The sequence below is a fragment of the Myotis yumanensis genome, unplaced genomic scaffold, assembly GCF_028538775.1.
Source record: "Myotis yumanensis isolate MYYU_CA2020_CCGP unplaced genomic scaffold, mMyoYum1.0.hap1 SCAF_4, whole genome shotgun sequence".
Lineage (NCBI taxonomy): Eukaryota > Metazoa > Chordata > Mammalia > Chiroptera > Vespertilionidae > Myotis > Myotis yumanensis.
Window position 1 is genome coordinate 86,662,133 of NW_027223755.1, and position 13,727 is coordinate 86,675,859.

The 13,727-nt window shown below is 38.7% G+C and overlaps 1 protein-coding gene across 1 annotated transcript in view; it reads right to left on the reverse strand.

The window, feature by feature from the left end:
• Positions 1-13,727, reverse strand: part of LOC139008990 (S-adenosyl-L-methionine-dependent tRNA 4-demethylwyosine synthase TYW1) — a 130,234-nt gene that overhangs the window by 24,656 nt on the left and 91,851 nt on the right. The window contains exon 13 of the mRNA XM_070412851.1: positions 10,130-10,265. Coding sequence (XP_070268952.1) covers positions 10,130-10,265 — 136 coding nt within the window. The remainder of the gene's footprint in view (positions 1-10,129; positions 10,266-13,727) is intronic.

The following is a 13,727-nucleotide window of genomic DNA, read 5'->3' on the forward strand; positions in this document are numbered from 1 at the left end:
AAACTGTTTTATATGCTACTATCATAGTAGATACAAGGCACTATGCACTAATCAAAACCAGAGAACTTTACCGGACAATGAGAACCTTAATGTATACAAACTTAAGCTCTGTGGTCTTCTTCCCCAAAACCCATGACCACAGTAAAATCATGAGAAAAACATCAGACAAATCCCAGGTGAGAGATATTCTACAAAGTACCTGACCAGTATTCCTCAAAACTGTCAAGGCATCAAAAACAAGGGAAGTTGGGAAAAAGAACCGCCAAGAGAAGCCTACCGAGACGAGACTACTGAATGTAATGTGGCACCCTGGAAGGGACCCTAGAACAGAAAAACAAAATCTGAATGAAGTATGAATTTAATGCATCAACATTGGTTCATTAATTAAAACAAACATACCACAGAAATGTAGAATGTTAATAATAGAGGAAAACAGGAGGGGGAAGGAACTCTCTGTACTGTCTTTGCAATTTTCCTATAAACCTAAAAGTGTTCTAAAATACAAGTTCATTTAAAAAATTAAAACATGTTCAACATTTATAATAAACAAATGGAACTATCAATCAGGAAATGCTTAAATAAATGATGAAATAACCATAATATAAGGTGCAGCTATTTAAAAGAATGAGGTAAAGTTATTTGTATTCAAACAGAAAGAAGTACAAAATCTATAATAATAAAAGCATAATATGCTAATTAGGCCAGACAGCCAAACGACCTTCCAGACATCCTTCCGGACGTCCTTCTGGATGACCTTCTGGACGAAGCTGGGGCTGCGAGGGCCGAGGCAAGCCGCCACAGCTGTGAGGGCCGAGCCCCTTGCATGAATTTCGTGCATTGGGCCTCTAGTATATTGATAAACAAAAAAAGCAACCTGTGCAGTACAGGGGTGGGCAAAAGTAGGGGTATAGTTGAATTCAAGTATAGTTTACATAAAAGAAACATGTCAATGAAGGTAATTCCTAAAGTAAACAGAGATCCTTTTGGGAAGTAACATTTACGGGGAAAGGGGGTAGGGGCTCAAACAGGGCAGTTTTAGTTTTTATACTTCTGTACTTTATATGAGAGTAAATTTAACAAAGTAATTCTTTTCTTAAAACAACAGATTATAAAACATATACAGTATGATGCCTATAAATATATATATATATATATATATATATATATATATATATATACACATATACACACACATACACATAAGGTTAAAAGAGCATTCAGCATGTATTGCTTTTATAATAAGGGGAGAACCCAAGAAACAGAAGACAAACATCATCTAGCAACTATGAAGAGTGTGAATTAAAAGTAAAAGTGAATTCTTCCTGGGAAAGAGTTGTTAGAGAATAGCAGGGCCGATAGGAGCAGGGAGAGGAGGAGAGCAAGCCTGCGAAGGCAGCTCAGTGAGACTGCAGAACCAGTCTAAACTGGCCCTGTCCTCTTCCTAAGGCAGTGGTTCTCAACCTTCCTAATGCCGCGACCCTTTAATACAGTTCCTCATGTTGTGGTGACCCCCAATTTCATTGTTACAAATTGAACATAATTAAAGCATAGTGATTAATCACAAAAACAATATGTGATTATATATGTGTTTTCCGCTGGTCTTAGGCGACCCCTGTGAAAGGGTCGTTCGACCCCCAAAGGGGTCTCGACCCACAGGTTGAGAACCGCTGTCCTAAGGAGACACTAAGTTGTTTTTCAGAGATAACAGAACAACGCCACAAATCAAGCAGCCGGACAGTCAGTCATGCAGAGTAAGAATTTGTCCTAGAATAACATTTCAATGTCATCGGGTAGAAAGCCACCCTGTACTAGTACTACATACTAAACACCCTCCCCCCACAAATTCAAACATGGGACGCACGAAACACCATGATCCCCTCGTGCCTATGCACTGAGCTCTCTTCATGCTGAAATAACGGAACTCTATAGCATATGCATAACTTCCCGCATCTTCTTTAAATGTAACTCCAAATCCTCGGTGGGGTAGACAGATTTGAGTCTTGCCTCCTATTTCCATGCCTGTGAACTTCACAATAAAAGCTTTTTCTTTTCTCAAAAACCAAGACTATAGTATGTTCCTACACACTTTGTGCAGTGACCCCTTGCTTGGTAACAAGTGTCACTCATTTAGATTCCAAGGTGCCAACAAAACCACCAACCCGTGAGTGTGTCTAGGAGACACATTCAGTTAGAAAACAGGAAACAGAATTCAGGAGGGGAAACGGAAGGGCTGAAGGAAGAGGGAGAGGAAAGAAAAATGTACTCAAGCAGAATCATAAGATCAAGAATGAAACCTGAGGACTAAAACTTGGGAAACACTTCCATTGAGAGGATGGAAGAAGAAGCTTAAAGGAGGAGAAGGCGGCAAAGAACAAGAAAGAAAATGAGAAGAGTGCAATGTCCTTAGAAACCACAGGAGGAGAGTTTGAACAGTACTCGTTACTAATTAAAGATTTGTAAGATGTTATCAATATTCTCTGTTCAATGACTTCCTTTGTCCTTTTATTTAATGAACACAGTATTTATTTAATGAGCACAGTATTTAGAAGGGATTTCTCTGATTCACTAAAATTCCCGACTTCAATCTAAATTTTCCTTTAAGCACTAAATTCTTCAAACTTGACTTTTTCTACTACAAGAATTTTTAGAATATAATCTTTACCTATGGTAAAGAAGCCACTGTATTCAAAATACAACTCCATTTTGGCTCACTTGGTTGGGCATCATCCAGTGCATCAAAAGGCTGCCAGTTCAATTCTATAGTCAGGGCACATGCCCAGGTTGTGAGCTTCGACAGGGGGCAGCCAATGGATGTTTCGCTCTCACATAGATGCTTCTCTCTCTCTCTCTCTCTCTCTCTCTCTCTCTCTCTCTCTCTCTCTCTCTCTCTCTCATGCAACTCCACTAACTGGGACCATCTAAAAAGATGAGTGGGATATGGTTTTGTGGGCTGTATTTCTCTACTTTCCTCTCAGAGATTTTTATAAAGAATTAAATTCTGGAAAATAATGTGGTCTCCAGGCTTCTGTCCTTAGTCCCTACCACCTACCACCCCTAGAAACTGGCAACCAGGAGTCCAAAAATAATCACTGCCTTTCCCTTGGGGAAAATGGGGAAGATGCACTTGAATGGGGTTCTAAGTATACAAGTGGACCTACAACTGCAGGATTCTCCAGTGTCTTCAGTGACTACCAGATATGTTCAAAGTACATAAGTCAAAATATGGCAATTTTTCCATCATGAGCCAGGAATAGGAAAAAATAAAAATGCTCCTTATGGTAATATAAAACGAAGGCTTCCTTCAGTTGCTGAACTGAGCCTCCCAACATCTTAAGATACGAGTTCAGAGGAAGATAACCAATATATCCCTCCACCCCCACTCACATTTTTAATACAGGCCTAGAGGTTTGTGTTTGTTTGGGTTGTTGGGGGGGGGGGGCACTTTATTTTAACAATCTCCAAATCTAGAAGTTATCTCATCATAAAAACTCTAAAACTGATGGAAATAAAGCTAATATACTCCAAGGGTTACTCAAATTCCATTTACATGATTTTTAACATTTCCAACTTGTCAAAGGTAAAACACCTTTTTTACCCACTGTGTGGCTGGATGAAGTGAAAGTGCAAATGATTGAATATAAATAATATGTATCTCAATCCAATATCTCAGACTATGAATGAACTAATGGCATACTTTTTTTATTCCTATAAAGGTGGCAAATGATGCCACATATACTAGCTTCTTATGGACCATGTCAGAGGAGCAAATTACCTTCACGTTGCCATAAATCAAATAGAAGTCATAGTTTCCACAATCTCATTTCCCTAATGCACTAATAAGGGCCTTCAAATGTCAATTTGAGAAAGTGCTGCCTTCTTTCTGGGTTCAATAAGCAAAAGAAATTAGCTTCTGACCATTCTTTGCAATGTCCCTTTCTTCCAAACTCGCTTCATAAATCAAACACAGTGATTCTCATAAAAAGGTTCAATTCTAATCTCCAAAATGGCAATACCTAAGCTAAAATTTTAAAGATAAGCCTTGAGATGAATGGCCTTGAATGATTCCATTTGGAAGAAATTGAAGAGGATGAAATCTATGGCGTGGCAGACAAAAAGGCCCATTGGTCTCTTGATGGGAGAATGAAGACTTTCTTGGTATCAATTTGTGGCAATGGGTCTCAATCATTTTTAACCCCAAAGCACTTTTGATAAGCATAGAAATTTTGCTTTAATGCTATTTAAAATTTCAAAGTAAGCAGCACTAAAAAGAAATGGGAAGTAATGGTCATTTTTTAAAACGTCTGTTCAAACTACCTGGGTCCCTTAGAGTGTCCCTCCCAACCTTCTGCCAGATGAAAATCTATGTACATAGATCACTAGGAATAACTCTACCTTTCAAATAGGCCTTGTTAAGTGACTGTAGTTCCAAGTTGGTGTCTACACTACCACTAATTCCTTTTAATCTTACTAAAAACATTGTGCTGGATGAGTATAAAGAATCCCGAGGCCAAAAAAAAAAAAAAAGAATTCCGAGGCACTAATGAAACCATTACTCTAGAAATTAGGAATAAGGAATAAAACATACCTCTAAGATACAAAAAGATCAACTATCTCTTACATCTTCCTTTCTACCTACATGTTCATGTTCAAACCTCCTACACTTCAAATCAAGCAACCAACATCCCCCAAACAAACCCCAAAGGCTCCTGTCTTGTCTCCTAAGATACCATTTGTTCTTTGTTCTTCTTACAAGCATTATGCAATCTGCCTTCCATCTCCACCAAACCGTTGAGATTACTTTGGTAATGAGCATCAATAACTTTCTATATGTACAATATTTGAATTTCCCTCACCACCAATTAATTAATTTCTTCTTTTATCTTGATTATTTCCTTCTTCCTAATAGGTTTATTTTGCTGTTACCTAACGTTTGAATTTAATGCTTAGTTCACTGATGGGAGATTGCTAGTTGCCTTCCAGTACTTATTTTCCCCTTCTTCCTCATTAGCAGAATGCCTAAACTATGTAGTGACAACAGTACACTCAGCAGAAATATTACATTTCCTAGCCTTCCTCAGCAGGATGTGACTAAGAGACTCAGTTCTGGCCAATAAGAGGTAAATGGAAGTGTTATGAAAATCATCTTAAAAAGAAGAGTGCCTTTCTTGTACCCATCCTTGTACTGTGTGCTCAAAATGAAAGCTGTAATGCCAACATAATGGCTGGAGCTCTAGCAAATGTTCTGAACCAGGAAGTAAACATCAGGATGAAAGTCATATGTTGACTGTCAGGAGAAAGACAGGAACCTAGGTCTCTGATGTTTCTGTGAAGCTAATGAGTAGGAAAAAACTCGCCTTCTCTCTTGTGTTTCTCCTTTACTCTCGCACTGCTATCACATTCACAACACTTCTGAACCTAGTTGTGTGGGGGCTTTTCCCACACCAAGCAATTGTGTGACACCCACTGGGTATCCTACCATTTAACTCAATCCTGGCACTATCTGGAGACAGTGTCGGATCCCACAGGTTAAGGACTCAGTCCACAAGACTGCTCCCACCGCACTTTAGATGACAATTACAAGTCCAGGTTGTCACCTGTGCAGAAGCTGTTCAGCTGGAGGTTCCCACAATCCCCACCTTGGCTTCAATTAATTTGCTAGAGTGGCTCACAGAATTCAAGTAAACAGTTTACTTACTGTCTATCAGTTTATTATAAAAGAATATGATAAAGGGTACAGATTAACATCCAGATGGATGAGATGTGTAGGGCAACGTATATATGTGGCAAGGACTGAGGAGCTTCCATGCCCCTTCCCAGCACCTCTATATGTTCAGCAGCCCAGAAACTGCCTGAATCCTTGGGAGTTTTATGGAGACTTCACCATGTAGGCATGATGGATCATTAACTTAAATTTCCAATCACTCTCCTCTCTCTAGAGAAGTGGGGAAGGAGAGACTGAAAATTTCAAGCTTCTAATCTTGGCTTGGTCTTTCTGGTGACTGATCCCCATCCAACAACCATATAGGAGCCCACCCAGAGCTATCTCATTGAAACAAACGATGCTCCTGGTACTCTCATCACTTAGAAATTTACAAGGGTCTTAGTGGCTCTGTGTTAGGAACCAGGGGGGCAGACACACACACACACACACACACACACACACACACACATCTCACAGTGACTAAGATGAAAGACTAAGCTATCTTTAACATGAAGGTCATGGAGAAATTTTAATAGCATGATAAAATGCATATGTCCCAACATTAACAAAAATAAGAAGCATATAAAATTGAATCATATGTAAAAAAGCACTCCTGTCCTCATTACCTCCAAAAAAGGATTAAATAGTACTTCAAAACATCTCAAGGTCCTTGAATTATAGGTAATTTCTTTCCTTGCTCCTTTACATTTCTCTTTACTTCCCCAAAGTTTCTATAATGAACATGTAATATTTTTATAATCAGAACTAGAGGCCTGGTGCATGAATTCATGCAACAGTGGGGTCCCTCGAGCTGGCCTGCACCCCCTCACAATCCAGGACCCCTCGGGGAATGTCAGAGGCCTGGTGCATGGATTCGGCCCGATCCCTGCAGGCCAGGCTAAGGGACCCCACTGGTGCACGAATCCATGCACCGGGCCTCTAGTATGCATATCAGGTCTTTGGTTAATCTCTTCCTGCTCTCCACCCCCTTCCCCCTGAGATTCATCAGTCTGTTCCATGTTCCTATGCCTGTGCTTTGAGCGTCTGCCCCGGTGGTCAGTGCGTGTCATAGCTACCGGTAGAATGGTTGAATGGTCGGACATTTAGCATATTAGCCTTTTATATATACAGATATTTTTATAATAAGGTTTAATAGTAAATGTTTTTTTAATCTGAAAATTGTGGGCCACATGGATACATTGGTCTATTGAAATATTAGATACAGAGCGATCTCATTAACATACAACAATGGCATGTTACTCCAATAATGTCAGGTCAGAGCATGCTCACATCTGTAGAAAGAGGGCTAATGTTCAGTTTTGATATCCAAGCGTGTATAAGACAGGGAATTATTTTTGTCTTTTTTATTTTCAAAAATTAGATTTCAAGAATATTGATTTTATTGCTTAAACATGAAAAAGGATTAATTACTTCAATTTCCTACTAGATCTTCAATTTGGGCTAATAATGGGCCAACAGAAACACATCTGGTCACACTGCTGATAAAAGTCTACTGGCAAAGGTAGGCAGTGTTGTCTTGTACAAGATGGATTTCTCTTTTTTAAAAACAGAACTGTATGACAAATAGCTGTTGTGAACGGAAATTAAAGCTAACACATCACATTTTTTTTGCTGTTATCTAGAAGAAATTGCTTTTGAGCCCCACATACTCAAGTACCAACAGATTTCTGGCCTCATATTTGAAAAGAAACATTTTGACAAAGGATAAAGATCTGGAAAAATAAACATCATATTTTCTACGAGTAAAAACACAAAAAATGCTACCTTCTACTTTGGGTTGCACTAGCTCATAAATACACTTGAGACAAATCAAAATTCTTTCTTTATAAAGTTCAAGAAATTCTCTTCAAATGCCTCTCCTTGCTCAGGTATACGAAACGACTAAACAAGTAACAAAACAGTATAGATGTTCTAATTAAAATATCTGGAACAGCACTTTTAAAAAAAAAATGAAATATCAGATTATATTAGTAATATGTTTGACCTACCTAATATAGTTACAGCATACAAGTTTTATTTTTAAGTGTTAAACAACAGTAAAACAGATCTTTTGTGATAGTATCTACTATACCAGTGGTCAGCAAACTGCAGCTCGTGAACCACATGCGGCTCTTTGGCCCCTTGAGTGTGGCTCTTCCACAAAATACCGACTTCTGCGCATGGGCCACGAAGTTTCAATCACACTGTACATGTGCGCCCGCACGTGACCAGGAGGTCACGGTTCGATTCCCAGTCAGGGCACATGCTCGGGTTGCAGGTTTAATCCCCAGTAGGGGCATGTAGGAGGCAACCAATCAATGATTCTCTCTTATTATTGATGTTTCTATCTCTCTTTCTCTCTCCCTTCCTCTCTGAAATCAATAAAAAATATATATTTTTTTAAAAGGCAGTAACATCACTTAAACTAATTTCAAGACAACTTTTCATTTAAAGAGCAACTTCCTGCCATAAATCTTTCTTAAATGACAACAAAAACAATACAAGTATGAGAAATATAAACTCTTAATGGTTACAAAATGCCCTAATCTGCAGGAAGTTTAAATAGCCTAAATTACATAGAAACAATAATAATATATAAGAAGCTCATAGGTTAGAAAATACTGTAAAATTTCAAATTATTTCTTACTATCAGTGAGTCAACCCAGAGCACTTGAGTTGACATATAGAGGCTTATAACTTCAAGAAAAGAATTCACTTTGTAGGAAATATGGCCAAAGGAGAAAAAACAAGCTATTAAGCCATTTTACCTACTAATGCCTCCTCCTCACCTTCCAACACTGACTCAGAATACAGTTAAATAACAGTCTTAGATGTGTCTGACATTGCCAGCTCCTGCTGTTTACTCCCACCTAAATCCATTCTGACTTTTATGCTATGTACCTCCTACTTGTTGTCTCAGCAACAAGTGAAGAGAATATGGCTGAAGGTGAAGTCCAAAGACAGAAATTTTAGGAACCCAAGAAGCACCAGAACTACTAGCTTTATAAATAACCTAAGACAGATTAGAAACCAAAGTAATGCCAATTTTGCATTTCTTAAATAATGTCACTATTAATTGCCCCAAAAAAGCATTGACTTAAATTCTCCAGCATAAAATTGGAAAAAAAATTTAATCAGCTCTGGTGAGTTTCCACAAATTCGCTCATTTAAAAAACATTTCTTAAATACCATAAAATACGCTGTGCTAGACATCATGTGGGACTCAGACATGAGTAACTCATCTAGTTGGGGAAAGAAGGCAGAATAAAACAGGAGAAATGAAGTGCTTTTATAGATATAAAACTCAGGAAGAGAGAAAGGGGCAGTTAATTGCAATTGGAAAAGGCTTCACATGGTAGAGGTAGTAATGAAGCTGAGACTTGAAGGTTGCAAAAATTTCTACACATCAAAGTATTGGAAAGAAAGAACATTCTAGGCTCTGAAAGGCTGCTGGGCACATTCTCAGGGATGACAACATAAGTAGGGAAGTGCAGCACTCCTGGGGAATGTCATGAACAATGCCTCTGGAAATGCATGCTGGGCAGAGGAGAGAAAGGAAGGTTTTCTGGGTCAGTGACTCCCATAACTGGCTGCATATTGAGTCACCTGAGTTGTTTGAAATGCAGATTATCAAATCCTAGTAGAAACAGAAATTTTTAATTTTTTTAAGCCTCAACAGGAATTCTTACTTTCAGTCAGATTTTAGTACAGTATGACAAACTGCAGGATCGAACCAACGAGGTAGAACTAACAGAAAATACAAACTACTGAGATGTGAGGTTAATGGAAAAGAAGTACCAGAAGTTTACTTAAGGTCTAAACAAATAGGAAAGTAAGTACACGATAGGAGAACACAATGTAAGAAGGGCCAAATGTCTGTAGGAAAAGACATCACATTTGGATATTCTGAGGTTGAGATCCTGATCAGATAGGAAACTTAGTTCTACAAATTCAGGAAAAATAACTTCATATTTAAACATATACTATATGCTACCCTAGCCAGTTTGGCTCAATTGATAGAGCGTCGGCCTGCGGACTGAAAGGTCCGAGTTCAATTCTGGCCAAGAGCACATGCCCGGGTTGCGAGCTTGATCCCCATTAGGGGGCATGCAGGAGGCAGCCAGTGAATGATTCTCTCTCATCATTGATGTTACTATCTCTCTCTCTCTCTCCCTTCCTCTCTGAAATCAATAAAAATATATTTTTTTAAAAACCAAACATATACTATATGCTGACACCTCTTCTTTGGGTTGCTATGAACTGCTATTCTCTCCCCCAATACATAAAGGACATATATATTACAAACTTAAGAACTCAAATATTTGTTAAACAATAAAAGTTGAAGATTTTATTTAGTCTTTTTTTTTAACAAAAAAGGAAAAAAACCTCCTTCATTTTATTTTCTTTTAAAGATGTCATAATTTTTACCTTTGCTGCCAAGGCTTTCAAACTGTCCAGGAATCTTTGCCAGAAGTCCTTGAAGAGTGGGCGGTCAATTTTCTTCAGGCTGTCTTTGGTGCTGGCATCCACGCTGACGTATAGCTGGGTAACCGGTTTGAGATTCCTTGGTAGTTTAAAAATAAAAACAATAAACACAACAATAAAAAAATAGTGTTATGCCTATTTCAGGCTTTTCATGATGTAAAATTACAATCTGTAATAGATGTGGCTATTAAACATTTCACTGGGTCTAGAGCAGCCATGGGCAAACTACGGCCAGCGGGCCTGATCCGGCCCGTTTGAAATGAATAAAACTAAAAAAAAAAAGACCGTATCCTTTTATGGAATGATGTTTACTTTGAATTTTTATTAGTTCACACAAACACTCCATCCATGCTTTTGTTCCGGCCCTCCGGTCCAGTTTAAGAACCCATTGTGGCCCTCGAGTCAAAAAGTTTGCCCACCCCTGGTCTAGAGGCTTCTACTTCTCCCAGAAGACTGAAACAAAGATTTTAATCATGTGATAGAATGGGATGTTGATTATTTTTTTTTAAATGACTGGTCACCATCCCTGATAAACTGAAAACATTCAATTACTTAAAACCGGCCCCTCTTCAAACACTAGGTATTAGTGGAAAGTACACAAAACAAGATCTGGCTTAGTCAAAGCTTACACAGTTGAAATCTCACAACCATGTGGGGTCTGTGCTGACAGACCACTTTCCATCATCAATTCACTCATGGAAGTTTTCTTTTTCTTTTTTTTTTTTTTTAAATATATTTTATTGATTTTTTACAGAGAGGAAGGGAGAGGGACAGAGAGTTAGAAACATCGATGAGAGAGAAACATCGATCAGCTGCCTCCTGCACACCCCCCACTGGGGATGTGCCCGCAACCCAGGCACATGGCCTTGACCGGAATCGAACCTGGGACCCTTGAGTCCGCAGGCCGATGCTCTATCCACTGAGCCAAACCGGTTTTGGCATCATGGAAGTTTTCTAAGAAACAAGAAACAACCCCAAAAGCCCAAGCCTTCTTTAAAGGGCAGAAAAAGCCACACAATGCCTCACCTATGCCTACGGGCAGAATTGGGTTCAAAGCCAAGCTTGCATGGGCAATGACTATTCCGGGAGCTTTAAGCAATGCAGAGCTAGGACAGCAACCAAGCACTTACAAAGGACTCATTCATTTCATAATGTCATTCTTATCTACTAGATTTCTTGCCAGTTTTGTTTTAAGCCCAGATTGTATTTTTTCCAAAGTCTTTCTGTTCTCTCTTCAAATGGGCCTCATAATTCATTCTCTTCAATAAATTTAGACCTAGAAAGAAGGAAATCCCCCCTTAATAATCCTATGACCAAATCCTTCCACTATTAATTTTCTATTACTATTCTACAATTTGTATTTACCACTAGAATGTTACTTACGCATTTTGTTTCAAAATCTATGCATTTTTAAAAACTGAAATATAATTCACATGCCATAAAATTCACCATCAAAATGGTTTATGTGCTTTTTATGTCTATCAGTACCAGCCTTATCAATCTTTGAGTATAAGACCTTGAAGGACAGAAACTATATTTTTCTTTTTATCCAGCCATATAGGCAGACACTGAAGGCTACCTTTTAGTTGACTTCAGCTGACAGAACATTTAAGGGCATGTAGGCCAAACAAATGATTGCAATGATCTGGCTTATTGATATATGGAAAAATCAGAAAGGTCTCATTAAAGGTGGAGAAGCTCTAAGCAAAGTTAGGAAAGAAGTGATTAAAATATTGGCAGACTCTCATTGCTTTGATCCCTCTTCAGCATTGAGATACAAAGGGAATCCTTAAAAGTTCAGGAATGTGTCACTACTGAGCAAAGATATCAATTACTAAAAATGCGAAACAATAGCATATGTAATGGCAGCATCCTGTCTCATCACTATTTTGCTGGCACCTCTTTAACAACAAATAAGCTATGCTACCTTAACGGTACTTTATGTTCCACAAAAAATAAAAATAAAGAAGACTATTTTAATGGATACTATTGGGTTATCATTATCTGATACTTATGAGACTTTGTTATAAAGCTGTCTGATGCAAAGTAGGAACTGGCCTGACCTCTTCACTATGCCTCCATAACTACTTAAGATTATGAACAGTAAATTCTAAAGGCCATGGTTATTTTACAAACCTCCATCATTTGCAAAAAAAGGAAGCCCTGGACACTGACAGTACCAATAAGGGACCTTGTCAATACTAAATGCCTGAGGTGCTATAATGAAGTCTACAGATTTCTTGCCAGGGAGCAGAGAAAGAATGGAGAAGAGGGAACATCCCTGGGAATTATAACTTATTCAAAGGCAGTAAAAGTACGTTGGAAAATTTTTCTGAACTCAGGGATCTAATGTTTGCCTGGTATGGGCCTCTATTCCCCAGGAAAGGAATTGGGCTCCCAACATGGTCATTTGTCCTTTCTATACAGAGACAGCATCATTTTAATTCCCCAAAAGCAAAACATGTTTTATCCTTAAAATCATCAAAATAATTGTTGTGCCTGAGAATCTCACATTGCTGCTGAGAACAATAAAAAGGAGTAATATCAATACAATCCTAAGCCCAATACCCAGTGATAATGCCCAATGAACTGTGATATGATTATTGTGATGACTCTTCATCCTGTTAATTTTAAATCTGAGCTGAGAATGATCATATATGAAATGCATTGTAATTGAACATAAAAATCCCTCTCCCTTTTTTTTTCCTATAGAGATGTAGGCCTACTAATTTCTACAGAAAGGAAAAAAGGGAGAGGAATTTATGTCTGTAAGAAGTCAAGTGGATTAAATAGTAAGTTTGTTGACCCTATTGGACAAAAAAAAAATTCCCAAAATGGCCTAAACTTTCAATACCAGAATCCCTAAGACAATCGGGAGCTGTCACATCAGGCCAAATAATTTGGGAGGAAGAGAGGAGGAGATTTACTGAGCACTCATCATGTACTGAGTGCCCTGTGCTATGTTTGACCTTTCTTGTTCAGTTCATTGAATCCTCATAATAAACAAGGTACTTGCTACTTATGCCCATTTTAGAGATGATGAAACTAAGGTTCAAAGAGATTAAGGAGCTTATTCAAGGATCCACAAAAAAGATGTGGATAATCTTGTATTTAATAATTTCAACAACAAGATTCAAGCCTAGAAGTACTCCAGAGCCTGTGTTCCTAGCCCTGTGCCACAATGCCTCCATCAAAATGGCCAGATCATAGGCAGTGCAGCCTGAGCCTCTCATCACAGAAACCCAAAAGTAGTATTTCAAGCCTCACACCAGTATATCTCTAAGTGTGCTCAGGGCCAGCTGGATCAGCAGCACATGGAGCCCTGGCCAGTGTGGCTCAATGATGAGAGCGTTGGCCTGCACACCAAAGGGTCTTGGGTTCAATTCCCAGTCAAGGGTAATTACCTGGGTTGCGGATTCGCTCCTGCCTCCTGTCGGGGCATGTGCAGGAAACAACCAGTCGATGTGTCTCTCTCACATGGATGTTTCTCTCTCTCTCTCTCTCTCTCTCTCTCTCTCTCTCTCTCTCTCTCTTCTCTCTC